This window comes from Magnolia sinica, chromosome 15 (genome assembly GCF_029962835.1).
Source record: "Magnolia sinica isolate HGM2019 chromosome 15, MsV1, whole genome shotgun sequence".
Lineage (NCBI taxonomy): Eukaryota > Viridiplantae > Streptophyta > Magnoliopsida > Magnoliales > Magnoliaceae > Magnolia > Magnolia sinica.
This window is the reverse complement of record NC_080587.1, coordinates 56,018,364-56,039,836: the sequence shown is the minus strand read 5'-3', so window position 1 is coordinate 56,039,836 and position 21,473 is coordinate 56,018,364. Positions and strand designations below refer to the sequence as shown.

The following is a 21,473-nucleotide window of genomic DNA, read 5'->3' as shown; positions in this document are numbered from 1 at the left end:
TTTTTTGGGAATCCTACAAGATCAATCCAACGGTGGATCATACTATAATGTTTTTGTAAAATCCACCTCAATCATGCATCACCCATTGTTAGGCTTAGGGCCTGAAACTCAGCTCCATAGGTGATTTAGGTGTTCCACACGATTGGAAATAGTATACCGAATAATGCTTACCCTTCAAATTATTTCCCTCGGTGTGGCTCACCTGAATCAGGTATTGCCCTTATCTTTGGCCATATGTCTAAATTTTGGTATGGCATCTGATAATTGTAGTGAATTTTATATAATCATCATGTGGGCCCTATAAAAATTAAGTGTGGACACCTCTCTCCCAACCTTTTTGCTTTGCTGGCAACCACTTGAATGATGGGTCAACTTGATATTTTGGTCCTCAATGTAATGCAGAGTAACACATGTAATGGTTGGATTGGATTTCATGTACGCAACATGCTCCGTAGAAATCAAGTATGGCCTCTTTCTCCCAACTGTTCCAAGAAAACAGAGATTCCTAATATATATTTAAAAATGAATAAAATTTATTGCCTTGATTTTTTATGGGCTTGCCATGATGTGTATGTCAGATTCATTCCAGCCATTAGATATGTAATCCCACATTAAGCTTAAGGAAAAAATAAAAATAAAAAAAATCAAGCTAACTTGTGATTTAGGTGGGGCCTAACAAAGAAAACATCTTAGAGAGACATCCTCACTTAACTTTTACAGGGCCCACTGTGATTATTATCTGAAATCCACTCCAACCATTATATGCCGCAGCAAAATGTTGGGTTAGGGCCTAAATATCAAGCTCAACTCTCATTTTACACTGTTTCTAATCTTCGCGTCCATCTAAATGATGAATGGGGAAATTTCTGGGCACTGGGCGTAACATGAGGTGACTTTTGGTGGACCAGGTGTATTTCACATGAACATTAAGGTGGGCCTACCAAAGCTTTCAACCAATTTTCTGCATCTGCTTATCTGAATCAGATCTAAGGGAAGCTAGTGTAGTGACTTGCACTCAGGAGGTAGCGGAAATCCTACTTGAGAAAGGTAGTAAAGTATACATTTTATATTAAGTATATATATATGGGAAATGGTACCGTGAGGTCGACCTCACGGGAACTTCCCATGAGGTTTAGCTATGTGGGCCCTACCATGATGTGTGTCAAACATCAACACCGTGCACTTGATGGGTCTCCATTAGTTTATGTGATATCACAACAATCAGCTGTATATGGAATTTAGGTGGGCCATAACATCTAAAACCATGTGAAGACATTCCTAAAACATATAAAAGCACTTTGTGGGGCCCACCTGAATTTTGGATGCGGCTGAAACTTAGTCTAACCCCTCATCCAAAGTGGGACACACACAATGGATTGCTGGATTTGTGAACCACATCTCAGTGGGCCAATACATGATTATGAATGTTTTAATGGGAGGTTAACCTCTCTCAAGTTTTGTATGCAGTGTGGCCCACCCAAGTCATGGATTGACTTGATTTTTAAGCCCTTGACCTACCATGGAATGGTGCATTTGTCTGATGGGGCAGATGTTCGATACACATCATGGCAGGGCCCACACAGCTCGACCTCATGGGATTCCCATGAGGTCAACCTCATGGTGCCATCATTTTCATATATATTGTAAAATTTCTTTGAATTTTTATTCTCCTGAGGCCACTTTTTAAAGATACTCGGGGGTTGTTTGGCACCCTGGATTGGAGGGGATTTGGGGGGGTTTCGAATCCCCTCTTTGATGGGGTTTGTAATGCATGGTAAGAGCTTGGATTACACCTAAAATCATTTCAATAGTTGTAGGTGTAACATGTGTGTCACTATACTATCATTCTATTTGGCACATGTGCCACTAATGATGATTAACACCATTTAAACATTATCCATGTAAATCAGCACCATCCAAATATTGTCTAGCATTGTCCAAACATTGTCCATGTTAATCAACGATTAAAAATCATTGATTAGTCACTTAGACATGATCTTATGCTTGCGGCCCATCCGAGACTTGGAATTTCATCGTAGGCAAAACATATATTTCAGCAGGCTAATCATAAACATTGTGTCAAAAATTATATATTTCACTAATTAGATATATTAAAGATGATTTAGTAATTAAATTCAAACCCCTGTTAGTATACCATGCACAAGTGCTTGGATTAAAGTTGCTTCACACTCAAGGGTGCTAAACATGCTGGGAGGATTGTAAATCTAGAGGGTTTCAAATCTTGAGGGTTCTGAATCTAAGGGTTCCAAATCCACGCTCCCAAACATGCCCTCAGTATTACAATCCATGGAGTTGCACCGGTGGTGAATTGACTATTACAATAACATTGCCAATGAAAATCCCCCATCCACTTGTGTCAAATGGGCCTAACAAAAATTGTAAAATTATAATTTCTTGCCGAAAAATCCATCCTAGTGGGGGCAAAGATTGCAGGGCAGGCCGTTTTGCCCTCTTCATGTGTTTTCTCATTTCAAATGGTACATTAATTCCACCCATCTTTAACCAGGAATCACCTTTTAACCACATAATCAGTGGATGTGGATTGGGTACTACCCCTGCAGTCCCTAGTTAGGAACGGACAAGGGTTCTGAAGGACCACCATAATATATAAGTTATCCTCACCATCCATCCGTTTTTCCGTATCATTCTATGGTGAAAGCCCAAAAATGAGGCAGTTCCAAAGTTCAAGTGGACCATATGGTGGTGATTAAACACTTACCATTGAAAACTTTTTGAGGGCCACAGAAGTTTTGGATGAAGCTGATATTTGTGTTTTCCTTTCATCTAGTTAGATGTGACTTTTATAAACAGATTCAATGTCAATTAGCCATTATGGTGGGACTTAAAAAGATTTCAATAGTGGGTGTCACTATCACCACGGCTTCCTGTGGTGCGGTCCACTTTACCCCTAGATCTACCTTATTTTTGGGCTCGCGTTTTAAAATGATATAACAAGATGCATGGAATACCCACATACATCACGTGGCCCCTCCTAACCCCTGTCCGTTCCTAGCCAGGTACAGGTGGGGTAGGTACCCTATCTGCGTCAATTTTCAGTGGATCAGATTGAGCCAGTTATAATCCATGTGTACTTATTTATATGATGCGTATAGCTATCAAACTCTGCCAGTGCATTAAATCACTCGTCTTTGGTGAAAGAATTTATACTCGGCAGTGTGACGGATGATGCGCAGGCACTTAGAAGTTACTTGGAAATTGGAGAGTGACATGCGAGGAACTCAACTTGAGCTTCCCATAATATGGCTGCATTGTGAACCGAGGATGATGCTTATGTGATTACTTGAATGTGGGATTAATGGACATTTGTGGACGATTGAAAATGAAAATAAAAAAAAATCAAATCAAATGTCCTATTTCACAAAGAAGTGCCTATAAATCAGATGGTTAGGATCACTAAACGAATCTGATTCAGAACTGAGACTCAGCAACAGTGCGTTCCAAAATTTAGCCGGTGTAGTTCGAGTTAATCGACAATTCCTGAGAGCCTGAGTATCAAGCTTGATACTCTGTCAGAGTATCAATAACTAACCGTAGAAGATAGCCGTCGAGCCTTGCGGCCCATCTCTGCTTTCGGTGCTCTCCATTCTTTCCTCTCTTCCCTTCTTTAAAAAAAAAAACAAACCCACGTGAAAGTGTCCCAAAAATCTTGCAGAAGAGAAGCAGAGAAGAATCTCTCTCTCTCTCTCTCTCTCTCTCTCTCTCATGGTCATGGCATCTTCTGCAGCTACATGGACATGGTCATGGAATGCAACCACCCTCTCTTCTCCTTCTTCATCTTTTTCCACCTTCCAATCCAGATACAAAAGAACCCATCTCACCAAATTCTCATTAGACGATTTGACCCCTTCTTCTTCTTCCTCTTCTTCTTCTCCTTCAGACTCCATCTCCCAAGCCCGAAAAGGAAGCAATAGCAACATAAACAACCCTTTAACAAAACCCAAATCGGATTCCTCGTTACGGAAGCGACCGACCCAAATTGGCAGATCGGCTGATGCAAGCTTCTTTCCTGTCGGCGGGGGCGCCAATGAAGAGATGGAGTCTGTTCTCCCCCCTGTTCAGCAATTGGGGCCGTGGAGACTGGTGGGATTGAAGCTGTTTTTCAGGAAGCGTCCGTTGTGGAAGCGGATTTTCTTCGCTTCCAAGAAGGTCAGGAGTATCATTTTGCTCAACGTTCTCACCATCATTTATGGTACATCTTCTTCTTCTTTTTTCTTCTTCTTCTCAAATTTCCCCATTTGTAAAAAGATTGGAATTAGGGTTGATGCCGATTTCCTGTTGTAAAAAGATTGGAATTAGGGTTGATGTCGTTTTCTTGATTGAGATTTGATCCATTAGATTCCATATTGGATTGAGTTTCTGGTCATTTGTAAGTGAAAATCCTGATAAGCCCCAGCATTTCTTTCATTTAATTCATTGATGGAGCAATTTAAAATCACTTAACAAAATACGCTACAATATTGGCTGGATTTTGCCGTATGATAGATGATGGATGATCATCAAATGATCAACAGATGCATGGAAAATTTTTGCTAGGATTGGATGATAAAGGCAGCTGCTTTGGGCAATAGGGCAGGTGGAGTAGCAATCTGCGTTGATAATCTTTTGTTCAATTCAAGAAGAGGAGTTATATGATACTCAGGCTGTGTATGATGCTTGATACACAGGCACATAAATTGGATGCATGTCATGTATTAACTGAAATAAAACCAGACTAGATTGTGCAGCCCATTGTCATCAAGCCACAATCTGAAGATCGGATTGGTTGAACCATTCTAACTTCTGATTCGTGGACACTTGTTTGTGGAAATAGGACCATTGGATATTTTTCATTTTTAACTGTCCAATAAATGTGCAGCTCATTGTCATCAAGCTACAATCCGAAGTTCGGATTGGTTGAACCATTCTAACTTCTGATTCGTGGACACTTGTTTGTGGAAATAGGACCATTGGATATTTTTCATTTTTAACCGTCCAATAAATGTGCAGCCCATTGTCATCAAGCTACAATCCGAAGATTGGATTGGTTGAACCATTCTAACTTCTGATTCGTGGACACTTGTTTGTGGAAATAGGACCATTGGATATTTTTCATTTTTAACTGTCCAATAAATGTGCAGCCCATTGTCATCAAGCTGCAATCCGAAGATCAGATTGGTTGAACCATTCTAATTTCTGATTCGTGGACACTTGTTTGTGGAAATAGGACCATTGGATATTTTTCATTTTTAACCTCCAATAAATGTCCAGCAATCTGGTAGTCAGATAATCAAATAGCTTAATCTTTGGTTCATGATGCAATTGCACTGGGTACCATAATTTCAATGGTTTTATTTGACTACTTATATGCCACGTGTGCAATTTCTAAGTGCCTGCATATCATCCATCACACTTCAGTAGTATCAAAGCTTTTCTCTTTCAAGAAGTACTGAAAGCTATTTCTTTTTTCTAGGGATGGAAAAGCAGAAAAACGATAACCGGCCAATTTGAATTTCGCTTTTCTGAAGCCCTAGATTGCTCAGTTCGAAATGCTGCTCTCCCACTAACAAAGTCAATTGAATGTTGATTTTGGGGCACTCCTAGAGGCTATGGAGTAGAATGATGGCATGTGATCTATGAATTTCTAAATTAGGAGGAGACTAGCATGCACTGGCATGAGTGGAAACTTATTTATTTTATTTTTTGGGGAAGTTTGAGATAAGGATAGCAAAAGAATTTGTGTCTTGATCAGAAATTGGACTAAAGCTCAATAGCATTACCTCATACCAACACTATTTGCTATACTATCCTGTTTGGATTAGCAATTGAAATTAGTCGGTATCGGTTGAATAAAAAACACAACTAATCTCAGTTCGCAGGGTGACCTTTGATTAATCAAATTTATATAAGCCCGAAAAGCTAATGAAAGAAATGTAATGGTGAAGTAGGGAAAATTCAAGCAATTTTTGTACTTGGACGAAGTTCTGAGGGGACAAGCAATTCTAGTTGAATAGAGTCCTCCATAAAAAATAAAATAAATAGAAACAGGATTAGAATTTCCTATCCTCTCCACTCTTAAATTGAAACTCTTTTGTCTCTAGTTCTCGGTCATTTGGTACCAAGGGAGGCTTAGAAAACAGACCGTCATAGCCTTATCGTACATCCTTTTGGTTTGTGCCACCATTCTTGTTGCCAAGCCATCGCTCTTCACCTAGACCTAGGCTCGTGTTTTGGTGTCAAACATGGACAGGTATACAAGATGTTAGGTAGGTGGACCTTGGAAAACCTGACAAGGTGATCAGTTTGTACAGATTATAGTTATACTGAACTATGATACTTTACAAATGTTACTTAAAAAAAAACATTAAAAAAAAAATAAAAAATGTATGTAGACTCTAGACAGCTGAAACTACTCACAGTCTATGAATAATATGTAAATAATGTTAAAATGGAGTAAAAATCTAAGTTCAAGTGTTCTTGTGATAGTTGGGTTTATACAGAGGTGTTGGAGAGTGGCTAGCTTTTAGAAAATGGAGTGGTTCTGTTGTTTAGCTTGTTGTTGTCAGCTTGAATTGGGTCTGTTGACCTGTGTATGGTAATTATGCTTTCATGTTTAGGTGCAAGTGTAATGGTGTACATATATGCAAATTCACTAGTGCTGTACATTGAGGGCAATCTAGCTTAGACAAGGAAACAATCTGTTGGAGGACGTATGCCTGTAGGCTGAAGTTGCATGAAGTGGGAGCGGGAACAACAATAGATTCAGGTGTGATGGTGGGGAAGCATCTACTCAAAATTTTAGCAAGTGATATGAACATCTAGGAAGCAGAAGCTGAAGTGTGAGCCTGCATCACGATTCAAAGTGGGAATGCCACCTAAGTAGAAGGTTTGCAACTTATGCCTCAGTCCCCTCTCATCCTTCTCACATTGGCTATGAATATCTTGCTTGTGGCTACCTTTTCAAAATGCTATACCCCTAGAAATCCTTATTCCTCATCGCTGTTTGGAGAAATCATATTCTGTTATCACAATCAGTGTTATCATATGCGATCGCATGAGCGCTTATGCCATTGCATATGTCATTTTGGACCAGTGGACCACACATGCTATGGTGGTATATGCAGTTATTGTGCCATTGGGGCTTATGCGATCGTACAAAGAACTATGTGATTTCATAAACCATAGTTATGCGGCTATGCCATCGTGTACACAATATGCGACGGCATGACCGCCCAACGGTTACCGTTGGGGCTTTTTTCCCCTTCGTTTTCTCTCACCTCCCCCTATTTTCACAACTCTCTCTCTCTCTCTCTCTCTCTCACACACACACACACACACACACACACACACACTCACCCTTTAATCTCTCTACTATCTTGGCTCTCTTACTCTCTTATTTTCTTATTCTCTCTCACACTTATTACTCTCATTCTCTCTCAAAATGACATCAATAACATTTATATGTTGTTTTTTCCACATTTTTTATATATAGTCTAATAGTCTAACAAACTATATATATATATATATATATATATATATATATATATATATATATATATATATATATATATATATATTCCCTTGCACTTACAATATTTTTACATAATTTTTCACAATTCTTTTTTTTTTTTCCTTGACTTTTCCTTTTCGTTTTAATTTAAAAAAAACATTTGGGAGGTTGTGCCATTGCATATACGATTATGCCATCGGATAAGTGCACAACCCCCTTGGGTCACACGGGATTGCTTATGCCATTTGACAACACTGATCACAATAATGCAGTTTAAAAGTGTCCCACTGATATGGTGGTGCTACCTGGTTTGGTTTTTATTCTTCTTTTTTGGAAGGCATGCTACCTTCCTAAAACACAAGAAAACAGGATGAATATTATAGAATGACATAAAGAATATTACATTACGTACAGAATATTGGAAAGTATGGTGTAGATGAAAGTGGGACCTTCACATCTTATCTCAATAGTGATTTGGAAAAGCAGGAAACCAGATGCACACCTAATGTGGGTTTTGATTTCCATACTATCTGAAACACCAAGCGTGTTACATAAATTCCTGAGGAGCACCTGCCAACCAACCATGAGTTAGTGGTACATCCAAATGTGTGCGATTCACTGACTTGATCATTATAACGAATATCAGGAATCTTCAATCATTATCGTCATCGTCATCTTAAGCCTTCTCCGCATGAATTTGGGGTTGGTTTTTAAATGGTTAGGTCGACAAAAGCTTTACAATTGGTTGATAACCAGGGATCTACCTTCCTTTTTTAGAGGTGCTTGGGTCTCACAACATCAGAGGCTCATATTGACACCATTTACATTCCAACACAGTTCCACCGGGTGTTGCCCCTCCATGACACCACTTAAAGGGCAAGGTAGGGTTATGGAGGGGCAGTTGCCAGACAAACCATGAAGCACGATGGCACACAAGTTACCACTGTTGGACCAAGAGTTGATTGGACATGCTCAAACAGTTGGCTGCAGATAGATCGTTTAAAAGGGGATAGGGAGATGCATCCTCAACAGATGGTTTAAAATGCATTCAAATAGTTAACATTTTCTTATATATGTCACTGGTGGTTTGGTCCTTGCTGATTAATCCATTTTTACGATTTGCTGATTTGCTACCCACCTCACTTTTCAGCGAGTAACATCCCAGTCATTAAGGAGGTAGAGGAGATAATGGATCCAGCTCTCTTCACCGTTGTTCGGTTCACCGTTTCAGCCATCCCATTTCTACCATTTGTATTAAAGGCTCGTGGGGATGGCCAGATCCGTGCCGCTGGGACGGAGTTAGGCATGTGGGTCAGTTTGGCCTACATTACTCAGACCCTTGGATTAGTTACATCTGATGCTGGACGCGCGTCATTCATTACTGCATTCACAGTAAGCTTGCTCTTTAGTTATGCTCTTCTGAGACATGCTTTTATGAATCTACCATTAGAAGTAAAAAAACTGTTTAAGAGGAGACTACGAAGCTGGAGATGGAGTGATGTTTTAAAGATTTTATCTTGAGCAGGTAATTGTTGTACCTTTGATTGATGGCTTGTTAGGAGCAAGAGTGCCTACTCTTACTTGGTTCGGAGCGCTTACATCACTCATAGGGGTTGCAATGCTTGAATCCAGTGGATCTCCTCCAAGTGTAAGCATTGCTTGATTTGATATTGGTTATTCTTTTTTATGCATGCAATTTTCATGAGGTTTTGATTTTGGCATTCCTTTGAAAAAAAAAAATTTGTACATCGAGGTTTGCCAAAGAGGTTCCCTTCCCTTGTCTTGACATTTCAATTTGCTGTACTCTTTTAGCGCAACTGGAACCATTGGCCTGGTGGGCCACCTCATGAGAAGTTATGGCTCCGAAGTTGTATAAAGTAGACTATCTCAGCCATCACATCTGTGAACTGCCAGTGGATGGTTTAGAAAGTTGGCCGAAAAAGTGAAAAATGGTCCACATCTTTCTCATTGGTACAATGGCCCACAGTCAATGGACTATGGCTTGTCTATGTGGTGGCACTCATCAGATCAGTTGTTCCTTCATGCAAGACATTTTCCATTTGTACCGTCAAGATGTCCACCTCCAAAGAGGTTTGCGGCAAGGTATTCCATAATGGTAATGGTGGCCATAATGGTCAACACCATTACCATTATGATACATGCCGTAATGGCCATTATGGATTTATTTTTTCTTGAAAAGAAAATATATTTTGGCCCACTAACAGCCTTGTAATGGTCCATTACGGGAAAAATGACCTGTAATGGTCCCATAACGCATGATAGTTACCACCGTTTCAGTTATGTAATGGCCATTACGTAATCATTTTGGAATACTGTTGTTTGTAGGCCTTTCAAGCAAACCTCTTATTTTGTTACAATAGAAGATGAAGAAAGCATGTAACATGTAGTTTTTGAGTGGAGGATATCATGTCATTAGGGGTGCAACATAGGCCGGTTGGACCCAAACTCAAGAGGACCCAACCCACAACCTGAACCAACCAAATTCCAACCCAAATCCAATGCGAATTCTTGTACACTCGACCAACCTGACCTGACCTGACCCGACCAAAACCTGAATACATGTGATCATTTCCAAGCCAACTGAACCCAACCCTAATTTGCTCAACCTGAAGCCAACCAGATCTCAAACTGGGTTGGTGTTTTCCAACCCAAACCTGACCCAGGGACCTTGACAACCTGACCCAACCCAATCCCCAACCTAACGGAACTCGGGTTGGGTCAATCGGGCTTGGGTTGACCTGAACCCAAGTTGCAGCCCCAATTGTCCTTGGTCAGTTGTTGGTAATTTTTCATGAACTTACAGCTTTATATTAATGTATTTCAGGTTGGGGATATTTTGAACATCTTGAGTGCCATCTTTTTCGGCATCCATATGCTTAGAACTGAACATATTTCAAGAATCACAAAGAAAGAAGATTTCTTAGCTCTTCTTGGATATGAGGTAGGTCTTCCCATTGTGGACAATTTCACTAATCACTAGAAATGCTATGGGTACACAAAGGCATAGGAGTCCTATTCTTCCTGTGAGCTTTGGCCCATTCATCAGGTGGGACTCATATGTGAATGGCCCAAAAATCAGGCCAGTCGTGTCGTTGAGTTGGCCACATGTGTGAAAAAAGATGGACTTAAACATAATGACCAAAAGTCCACATTAGGAGTACATCCTCAGGCCCAACTGTACAGTCCTAGTTTTCGGGACAAGCACATAAATAGCAAGGTCCACCTGGTGAGCCCTAGGATCTCGTACACCCATGGGATGCTGGCAGTCCGGCATGTGTTGCGGAAGTAGGAGAGACCCTATTCTCATTTGCCCTCACTTCATATAATGATTGTCATTTACTCATACAATTCATACTGTGATAATACATGGTTCAAACACATTTTTGTGAACTCAGGTCTTCGTCATTGCTTTAGTATCAGCAATTTGGTATTTCATCATGGATGGATTTGGTGAGATGCATGGATTGACATTAACGTCCTGGTCATGGATGACATTGCGGGATTTGATGGCTTCATTTCCATGGATACCTGCACTCTATACTGGCATATTTTCAACTGGGTTATGCTTATGGGTAGAGGTTTGTTTCTATTATCTACACTTAATCGAATTTCATCAGTTAGTCTAATCTTGTTCTCAGGATTACTAATAATTGCTTTTGGAACAAAGATTTTTGGTAGAACAAATGGTTATCCATTCCATCCTGTCTATGAATTTGGGCAGCATGGAAAACAGAATCAGCACTGCACGTGATTTTATTCTCCTCCTTTCTGCCCCAAATCAAAATCTGTTATGTCTTAGTTAGCAAAAAGAAACATGACGAGCACTTCATTTCCTTGCTACAATAACTTTGTTTTGGGTCGGAAATGAACCATTTCCAATATCATTCAAGCAACAAATTTGATACAGGACATGAAAATTAAATATGATATGCGAGATTTCAGGCTTAAGATCATGTTAGTTCAGAAACAATTACACAAATTCCATATCCCACATAAAAGTCCAAACATTTAATTAAGGGAAATCTATGCGGGTCCAGGCCTACACATGATAGGGCTGGATCAATAAAAATTATGAACCAAACGATACTCAAAGATAAGAAATAATCATCCACACATGCATAGTAATCAGTCTCTAATTCAAGGGATTCAGAAATTTCAATTCGGGGAACCCTAGGGCAAGAAAATTGGCAAAATAACTTAGGGAAAACGTAATCTAGTGCTAGGATTCATAAAAACGTTATGAGAGGATAAAAACCTGAGCCAAAAGACGATCCCGCATGTGAACAGCAACAATGACTAGACGGATGTGAGTGTGATCCCAGCCGCACTTGTGTGGAGCCCACTATTCAGAAAAAGGCCACCTTGGCCCTGGTCGGCCAGGGATGGTCTTCAAAACTTCCAAATCTCAGCTCGATCCGATGTACGGTTTGTGCGTGGTGCTCCGCCGAAGTTTTAGCTCGCCTGCGGACAATGAAAACTCCACAAATCCCCAAAATCTGATACAACAAAAGGACGAATTTGAAGTACGGATGGTGGGGGAAAGATGGAAAAAAAGATGATAGAGGATGAGGGTGAATCGGGATTAATGTGGCTTCGCACCACGGTAGTTAGCCCTTCGAAAAGGGAGGGCTTCGCACCCACTTTTTAATTCTTCCACAACTCACGAAGAGAGCAGAAAAATAAAGCAGGAATTTTTTTATTAACTTCAATGAATCAAAAGAACTACAAGGGGTGCCTATTTATAGGGAAAATCCTATACCCCAAAACTCGCACCATGTGCGCAACCTATTACTTGGCGATGAAGTAAACTAAAATAAAAACCAAACAGAGAAATCTAAAGCGTTCACAATGTTCTAAATAATAACAATAAACAAAACCTAAAATATGAAATCAATCCGACGAGTGGGCCACGATCATGAGATCCCATGATGGGCTTTTCTTGATTATCGGGCCCAATCTTTTGAACCAAACTTCGTCTTCTAGGTAGGAGGCCCTCCCTGGACGTCGTCATCGAGACAGATCGATGGTGGGGCCCTCCTACTCCGTGCGTACGTGCGTAGGTGAGGCGGCGTGCGTGCACGTATGCGCGAGATGTCCCCATCAATTCTCCTCGGCTGCGAAGATTTCGCCACTGGCGAAATAAAACTCCTGAACCACTCCAGGACGTCAAGATCAAGTCTCTGAAGCTCCTCCGCAGTGAGCCACGTGCTGTCTGAAGCTGGGCGTGACTTCCACTTGACCAGGTACTTCTGAAACTTGCCGTCCGACGTTAAAACTATCTGATGGTCCAGGATATCCTCTATTTCCTCTCTGGGTGTGTGAAGGTTAGGTATAGGAGGGAGTGACTGAGAAGAAATGTCAGGAAGAATAGGTATGGGAGGTAGAGGCTGAGAAAATGGGTTGGGACGGGTAGGTATGGGAGGTAGAGGCTGGGAAAATGGGTCGGGACGGGTAAGTATGGTACGTAAAAGCTAGAAAAATGGGTCGGGAAAGATAGGATAGGATGTATAAACTGAGAAGATGGGTCAGGACAGGTAAGTATGGGAGGTAAAGGCTGGGAAAATGGGTCGGGACGGATAGGTATGGGAGGTAAAGGCTGGGAAAATGGGTCGGGACGGATAGGTATGGGACGTAGAGGTTGGATAAAGGTGTCGGGAGGGGTAGATATGGGATGTAGTGCTGAGAAGATGGGTCGGGATGGATAGATATGGGAGGTAGAGGATGAGAAAATGGGTCGGGAGGGGTAGATATGGGATGTAGTAAGCTGGGAAGATGGGTCGGGACGAATAAGTATGGGAGGTAGAGGTGAGAAAATGGGTCAGGACAGGTATGTATGGGAGGTAAAGGCTGGGAAAATGGGTCGGGACGGATAGGTATGGGAGGTAAAGGCTGGGAAAATGGGTCGGGACGGATAGGTATGGGACGTAGTAACTGGGAAAATGGGTCGGGACGGATGGGTATGGGAGGTAGAGGCTGGGAAAATGGGTCGGCATGGGGCCATGGATCAATGGAAAGGTCTGATGAATCAGGATGGTTAGGCGAAAGGCTAGACAATGCATCAATGACCCCTTGAAATGCAACTAGATCCTCCCCATTCAATGTGGAACTAATTCCCATGGAGGGTAGAAGATTTGCCACATACGCATTAAGACCGTTTCGTTTTATAATTTTGATGAGTCCAGCACTACGTGCGTCTAACTTACGAACGGCCCCCGGAGGATACCGCTCGGGCCTGATGCGGACCATCACAGAGTCCCTTACATTGAATTTTTTGAAACATTTATGCTGGTCTGCAGAAAATTTGTAATGTTCATTACTAGTAGTGATCTTCTGCCTGATTTCTTGATGCCATGAATGAATGTGATGCACAAAAAACTCTACTCTGACGGCCTATGGGACGGTGACATAGGGACAAGATCAATAGGTTTCTCGGGTTTATAACCAAACGACTTTATAAGGACCGAGACTTGTGGTCTATCGGCGGAACTATTAAACGCAACCTCTGTAGGTATTACGGTATCCCATGTTCGGTGTGCTCTATATCCCTCCTGGGAGAGACTCATCCGGTAGATCATCGGGAAAAACATCACGAAACTCATCTACTAGGAATGGCCTCGGTGGGTAACTCTATGCTAGCCTCTGATTCTCTCTAGCCACAAGGCCGTACGTGTTGTGCCACTCAAAATAGTGGTCTTGATGCCCCTGTTGGGGTGGGTGAACGGATGCATGCCCATGACTGATTCCTTGGCCACCTTCATTCATTGGTCTATCCTCCTGGCCACCCGCCTGAGATTAGACATCTACCCCAATGCTGGGATTTGTCCTGGCGGAGGCCTTTAGTTGAGTAATGCGTGCATCAAATTGATCAAAGCGTTGTTCATAGCACTTACCCAAATACTCGATTTGCTGGGACTTGTTCATTGACTGTAGCAGTTGCTCCATGTTTACTGTAGGGTGCAAGCCAAAACCATGACCCGTACGTGTGGGCATACACTGGCTAACTCAACATAAGGACTTTCTATGACGACTATATGCGTCTAAACACTAAATGACCCTACGAGACTCTATATGAAGGAGACTACACACCGTTACGAAAATTCAGCTATATATATCAGGGACTACGGTTTTCTACCAGCTATATATGATGGACTGGATGTATGAATGACTCAAACAAACTAAATCCTAAATATGTGGTGAATTCCCCTACAAGAACCCTAGGCTCTGATACCAAATTTGATGCAGGACATGAAAATTAAATATGATATGCGAGATTTCAGGCTTAAGATCACGTTAGTTCAGAAACAATTACACAAATTCCATATCCCACATGAAAGTCTAAACATTCAATTAAGGGGAATCTATGCGGGTCCAGGCCTACACATGATAGGGCTGGATTAATAAAAATTATGAACCAAATGATACTTAAAGATAAGAAATAATCATCCACGCATGTATAGTAATCAGTCCCTAATCCAAGGGGTTCAGAAATTCCAATTTGGGGAACCCTAGGGTAAGAAAATTAGCAAATAACTTAGGAAAAACGTAATGTAGAGTTAAGATTTATGAAAAATGGCTATGAGAGGATAAAAGAGGATAAAAACCTGAGTCAAAAGACGATCCCGCGTGTGGACAGCAACAATGGCCCAGACGGACGTGCGTGTGATCCCGGCCGCACGTGTGGGACCCACTATTCAGAAAAAAGCCACCTTAGCTCTGGTCGGTCAGGGATGGTCTCTAAAACCCCCAAATCTCAGCTCGATCTCATGTACGGTTTGTGCGTGGTGCTCCATCGAAGTTTCAGCTCGCTTGCGGGCCGAAATCTGGAAACCTGCTGTAATGAAGAAATCTGATGTAACAAAAGGACGAATTCGAAGTACGGATGGTGGGGGAAGATGGAAAAAAAGATGGTGGAGGATGTGGGTGAATCGGGATCAATGTAGCTTCGCACCACGGTAGTTAGTCATTCGAAAAGGGAGGGCTTCGCACCCACTTTTGAATTCTTTCATAACTCACGAAGAGAGCAGAAAAATAAAGCAGGAATTTTTTTATTAACTTCAATGAATCAAAAAAACTATAAGAGGTGCCTATTTATAAGGAAAATCCTATACCCCATAACTCGCACCATGTGCGCAACCTATTACTTGGCGATGAAGTAAACTAACTAAAATAAAAACCAAACAGAGAAATCTAAAGCGTTCACAATGTTCTAAATAATAACAATAAACAAAACCTAAAATATGAAATCAATCCGACGAGTGGGCCACGATCATGAGATCCCATGGTGGGCTTTTCTTGATTATCGGGCCCAATCTTTTGATCCAAACTTCATCTTCTAGGTAGGAGGCCCTCCCTGGACGTCGTCATCGAGACAGATCGATGGTGGGGCCCTCCTACTTTGTGCGTACGTGCGTAGGTGAGGCGGCGTGCGTGCGTGTATGCGCGAGATGTCCCCATCAATAACTGAAACATGGCCAATGTTGGTTTGGGGAAAAACCATTCGTACCTGCCTCACCCTTCAGGGACCTCCAAACCATAGTTCAAAAGCTCGACTCGGCTCGGTATCTGGCTGGATTGGGTCAAGTTGAAGACTTGAAACAAGTCTTTACTTGACTCAATAATTTAGTGATTAAGTTTAAAAGTATTCAGCTTGTGTGGAATAATTTAATATACTTGGAAATCTCTACAGTATATAAAATACCTGTACCTAAGCACAAATGCATCTTCATAGCTCCCTAGTAGTGTGGTTGCGCTCCTTGGAATAGTCACCTGTTAGACTCTCACCGCCCTTCTCCTTTGTTTTGGGGGAAAAACATAGATTGGGCAAGTGACTCGATCGGGTCACACAGAGTTGCATTGATTCGAGTATTTGAGTCAACTTGATAAGTGTTTGCAAGTCAACTTGACCAATGTTTGAAATATCAGTATCATGTTATGTGTCGCATCCTTAGGATATAGATACCCATTGGTTATCACACGGGATATATTGTTTGTATCGGGTAATTAACGTACTGTTTGGGAAACGTGGGGAAACAATGGGAAAATGGTTGAATTTCTCAATGAAACTTCAAGGATTGTTAAAAAAGACCTTAATATATACTTTTAAACATAACATCTCTGACAAGAACTGCACATGATAGGTTTCCTTTGTATAGGGTCCTAAGCTATGTATTGTCTGACTAAACTAAATGTAACTATATTCAAATTGAATGCATAACATTTAGAGTGTATGTGATGATCATTACATCAAACACTCCTAAATACTTCAAAATTAGTCTCAATTGACAGCTAGTTGAAGGGAAATTTTGAAAATTTTTAATATTTTAATAAAATTTTAATTTAAAAATATTTTTATTTTGAAAATTGACAATGACTTAACAGATCAGTAGATCGGCCCTCATACATGTTTGATTTCATGTTTGGAGTGCAACATTGCAAGCAATTTGGAAGAAATTGGGAAAATTTTGAATTTTCTCCAATTTTCTCCAAATTGGACCACATACACTCAAATTTTAAAAATAGAGTGTATGTGATGATCATTTCATTGAATACTTCGAAATTAGTCTCAATTGATAGTTGTTTGAAGGAAAATTTTGAAAAAAAAAATATAGAGAACGTGAAGAACCTATTGATATCGAAATCAAAGAACTCCATGATTTTTCATTCAAAACATGAAGAACCAATGTATTTGTAACCATTTGACACTGATTTAGCATAAGTTCAACAAAAAAATGATTAAAAGTTGAAAATGCTCACCAGATCGAACATGTGGGATATATCGGCGCTACCTGTGTGTTTCGCATCGTACAAGCGGTATACAAGATATATCATGGGATATATCAGCCAATATCATCGATATTTAAAACATTGAAATTGACAAGTCTTGTCAAGTCTTGAATGAGTCAAGCTTGTTGGTGACCTTCCAAAAGACCCGGCTTAAAATCTTGTTGAGTTGGGTTGACTCGGCCGAATTTTGAGTCGCGTCACCGAGGTTTAGAATTATTCTCCAAACAGGTCCTTTAAGCAGGTTGCATTAACGTGGAAATTCTTGTTTTCTTCTTCCAAATGAGTCGATGACACTTGGTTTTAATGGATGATGTCTGCATGTTGATCACTAAATGGTGATTTTATGGTTGTGCAGATGGCAGCCATGTGTGATGTATCAGCTACAGAAACTGCCATAATTTATGGATTGGAGCCAGTTTGGGGTGCTGCTTTTGCATGGTTCCTTCTTGGTGAAAGGTGGGGGATCACTGGATGGATTGGGGCTACCCTTGTACTGGGTAAGATGACTTCTAACATGGATTGGCTATGTTGTTTTTAAAAGCCTATTCAACTCATTGCCTTTGTTTATTCTATTGAAAAGCTGAAGGGTGTCTATGCATTACCAACCTTTCGAGAGAGAGTTTGTTCATGTCTGAAATTTTTTCAATCCTTTCAGTGCCTTCCTAGAATTTGGATACATTATGCTAGTTTATTCTCTACATCTCATGGTTATTATAATTTGCATTTATTCATTTGAAAGTACACGGCTATCCATACTGTCTCAGGATGTGCATAGTGTCCTGATTCACCCTGTTCACACCATAGTCCAAAAGCTCGAAAAATCGAGTCGACTTGATGTTCAGCTGGCTCAAGTTGACTCGAAGACTGAACACGGCTCGACTTGATAGTTAATTATTCCAAATTGAAAATATTAGGAAGGTTAATAGATATTTAAGATATTTAAATATATTATAAGCAGTGTTGTTAAAATTCTTCGATTTATGATTTACAATATACGATTTGAGTCGAATCTTAAGCAAAACGATTTCCCACCTTGAATCCTTTTTTATATGAATCCTACTATTCAATGATTTATGATTCAAATCCTGATTTACAATTCAAGTTATACTTGTTCTCTTCTATTTTAAGCTTCACTTGGCTTTCATTTTATGTTTTTAAATTGGTGGGGCTTTAAGCATCGTTTAGAAAAGGTAAATTATTTTATTTATTCTATATAAGAGATTAAATGATATATATTCTCTTCAATGTTAAATTCTGGAGCTTTAAAAAAAAATGATTTCTTACTTCTTAATTGATCACCAAATTGATGTGACCTATGGAGTGTTATGGATGGTAATGATCATGTTGACTTATATGCATTGCGGAATGATATTTAGAAATCAAAATATATATTTTCATCAGTCTACATATCAAATGCCGCTTTTCCAACGTGATTCTACATTCAAGAAAGGTAACAAGAACATAAATTATTAAAGGATCCTTATATGTTTTAAAAAGAAATTTCTTGAAATACAAAAATATAAAGGAAAGATAAGAATCCTTTAACGCTATCATGACATGCTATTGCTTGGTGCATATTGATGGCAAAAGGATGATTGGTGAGTTCTAAAATTTTCTTTTTGATCTATATATATATATATATATATATATATATATATATATATATGCATTTTTTAAAGAAAATTATAAAAATCTTATGATTTACGATCCAATTTGCTATTCGATATGATTCAACTCCTATTACGATTTGCAATATGATAATGATTTTGACAACATTGAGTATAAGCAGTGTTTCAAATATCGATACTATCGGCCGATATGATCGGTATCGCACCACTGCGAGACGATATACTCGCGATAACCTCCGAAAGATACCAAAAAATCCCAAATCCAGATATCAGCCGATATTATCGGCGATATCGCATGATATATCGACAATATCGCGCCATTTCCTCTCCATTATTGTCGGACATCAACGCACGGACAGTCACGGGTAGATTGCAGGGGACTCACGAGTCCCACTGTAGCTAACCACCCACACACACCATAAAAATCGGATCCGAGCAATGGAGAATCAAAAAAAAAAAAAATTGAATTAGAAAAAAAAGAGAAAGAAATCGAAGGGTACCTGCTGTAGCGGTGATCGGAGGTGAGCCATTCGACAGGTAAGTGCCATTTTCTTCCCATTTTCTTCATCTTCCCTCTTTCTCGGAGATTCCGGCGAGGAATCAGGCCGGATCGACTCACCGTTCCTTCCGGGCCGAGATTTGAGGGGACGAACTGGATCGGACTGCGTGGATGGAGCCATGGAGGTGAAAATGAAGAGGGAAGATGAAAAGAGGGGCGGATGGGGAAATCGGGTTGCGTACTGAGTTACGTACGCTCTTATCGTACTGAGTAAACTCTGTAGGCCCCACTGTTTAGCATCTAGTTCATCCACGCCGTCCATCCGTTTTTCCAGATCATTTTATGGGTGGAGCCCAAAAATAAAGTATATCAAAATCTCAAGTAGACCATACCAAAGGAAACAGTGGAAGTATTGATTTCCACCGTTGAAATATTTATAAGGCCCCCAATGATGTTTATTTGTCATCCAAACTGTTCATAATATCACAAAGACATGGATGAATGGAAAAAACAAATATCATCTTGATCTAAAACTTCTGTGGGCCCCCAAGAACTTTTCAACGGTAGACTTCAATTCAAACTGTTTCAGGTGGTGTGGTCCACTTGAGCTTTGGATATGATTAATTTTTCTTTCAAAAGCCATGAAATTATATGATAAAATGGATGGACGGATTTGATAAAATGCATGAATGACAGTGGACCCCACAGAGTTTACTCCGTACACAGTGCCCAATCCGCTTCGGCGGATGGAAATAGGATTGCGTACTAGTTACTCAGTACGCTTTTATTGTACTGAGTAAACTCAGTTGTGGTCCACCTTGAATGTGTGCGGTTTATCCAATCCGTCCATACGTTTTTTCACATAATTTTATCCGTTGAGCCTAAAATTGAAGCATATACAAAGCCCAAGTGAACCATACCACTGGAAACAGTGGGAATAGTGATTTCGACCGTTGAAATCTTTCTAGTGCCCAAAGTGATATTTATTTCTCATCCACCATGTTCATAAGATAAAAAAGACTTGGATGAAGTGAAATAAAAAATATCAACTTGATCCAAAACTTCGGTGGCCCCTAGAAATTTTCAATGGTAGACACTCATTTCACACTATTTCCTGTGGTGTGGTCTATTTGATATTTGGATATAATTTTTTTTGGCATATGGAAAGGAAATTAACTTTTAAAATGGATGAACAGTGTGGATCAAATAGATAAATCACAGTGGATCCCACAGAGTTTACTCAGTATGCTTAGCATACTGAGTTACTCAGTACGCAATCCGCTTCCCCGTCGATGGGGTAAATGCTTTCCACCGTTGAAACATTTCTCCACTGATTTCTATGGTGGGGTCCACTCGAGCTCTGGATCTGAGCCATTTTTTAGCTCATGCTATAAAATGATCTCTTCAAATGTATAGACGGTGTAGATCTAAAAAATACATCATGGTGGGACCCACGTAACTTGGTGACCTATCGTGCCCTCGTCACTGACTGGCAAACCAGCATACTCAGTACGCTATTATCTTACTGAGTAAACTCTGTTGGGCCCACCGTGATTACACGTGGTTTATCCACGCCGTCCATCCGTTTTTACTGATCATTTTAGGCGTTGAGCCCTAAATTAAACCATATCCACAACTCAAGTGGACCACATTACAGGAAACAGTGTTGAATGAACGTTGACCATTAAAAACATTGTGGGAGCCATAAAAGCTTTGGAACAACCTGATATTTATTTTTTCCCTTCATCTGGGTCTTTAGGACCCAATCAACAGATTGGATGTCAAATAAACAGTACAGTGGGCCTTAGGAGGATTTTAATGGTGGATATCCAATCATTATTTTTTTCCTTTCGTGTGGTCCACCTTCGATTTACATCCCTATGATTAATTGTGTCAATCCCTAAAATGATCCGTAGAAATGGATGAACGGAATGGATGAAACAAATACATTATGGTGGGGCCCACAAAGCACCGACCACCAGCCATGAGGCCGGTGTCAGGGGGAGTAGCCAAT

General features: G+C 40.3%; 1 protein-coding gene across 2 annotated transcripts in view; it reads left to right on the top strand.

Moving 5' to 3' along the window:
• The first annotated feature begins 3,485 nt into the window (after nt 1–3,485).
• Nucleotides 3,486–21,473, top strand: part of LOC131228217 (uncharacterized) — a 33,855-nt gene continuing 15,867 nt past the window's right edge. Inside the window, exons 1-7 of one of the 2 annotated variants that reach the window (XM_058224106.1) lie at nt 4,094–4,231; nt 6,636–6,904; nt 8,679–8,920; nt 9,054–9,176; nt 10,374–10,490; nt 10,945–11,127; nt 17,688–17,829. In XM_058224106.1, the coding sequence (XP_058080089.1) occupies nt 8,717–8,920; nt 9,054–9,176; nt 10,374–10,490; nt 10,945–11,127; nt 17,688–17,829 (769 nt within the window). In that variant the 5' untranslated portion in view covers nt 4,094–4,231; nt 6,636–6,904; nt 8,679–8,716. Of the gene's footprint in view, nt 4,232–6,635; nt 6,905–8,678; nt 8,921–9,053; nt 9,177–10,373; nt 10,491–10,944; nt 11,128–17,687; nt 17,830–21,473 lie in introns of both variants that reach the window. The other variant, XM_058224105.1, reaches the window with a different exon arrangement.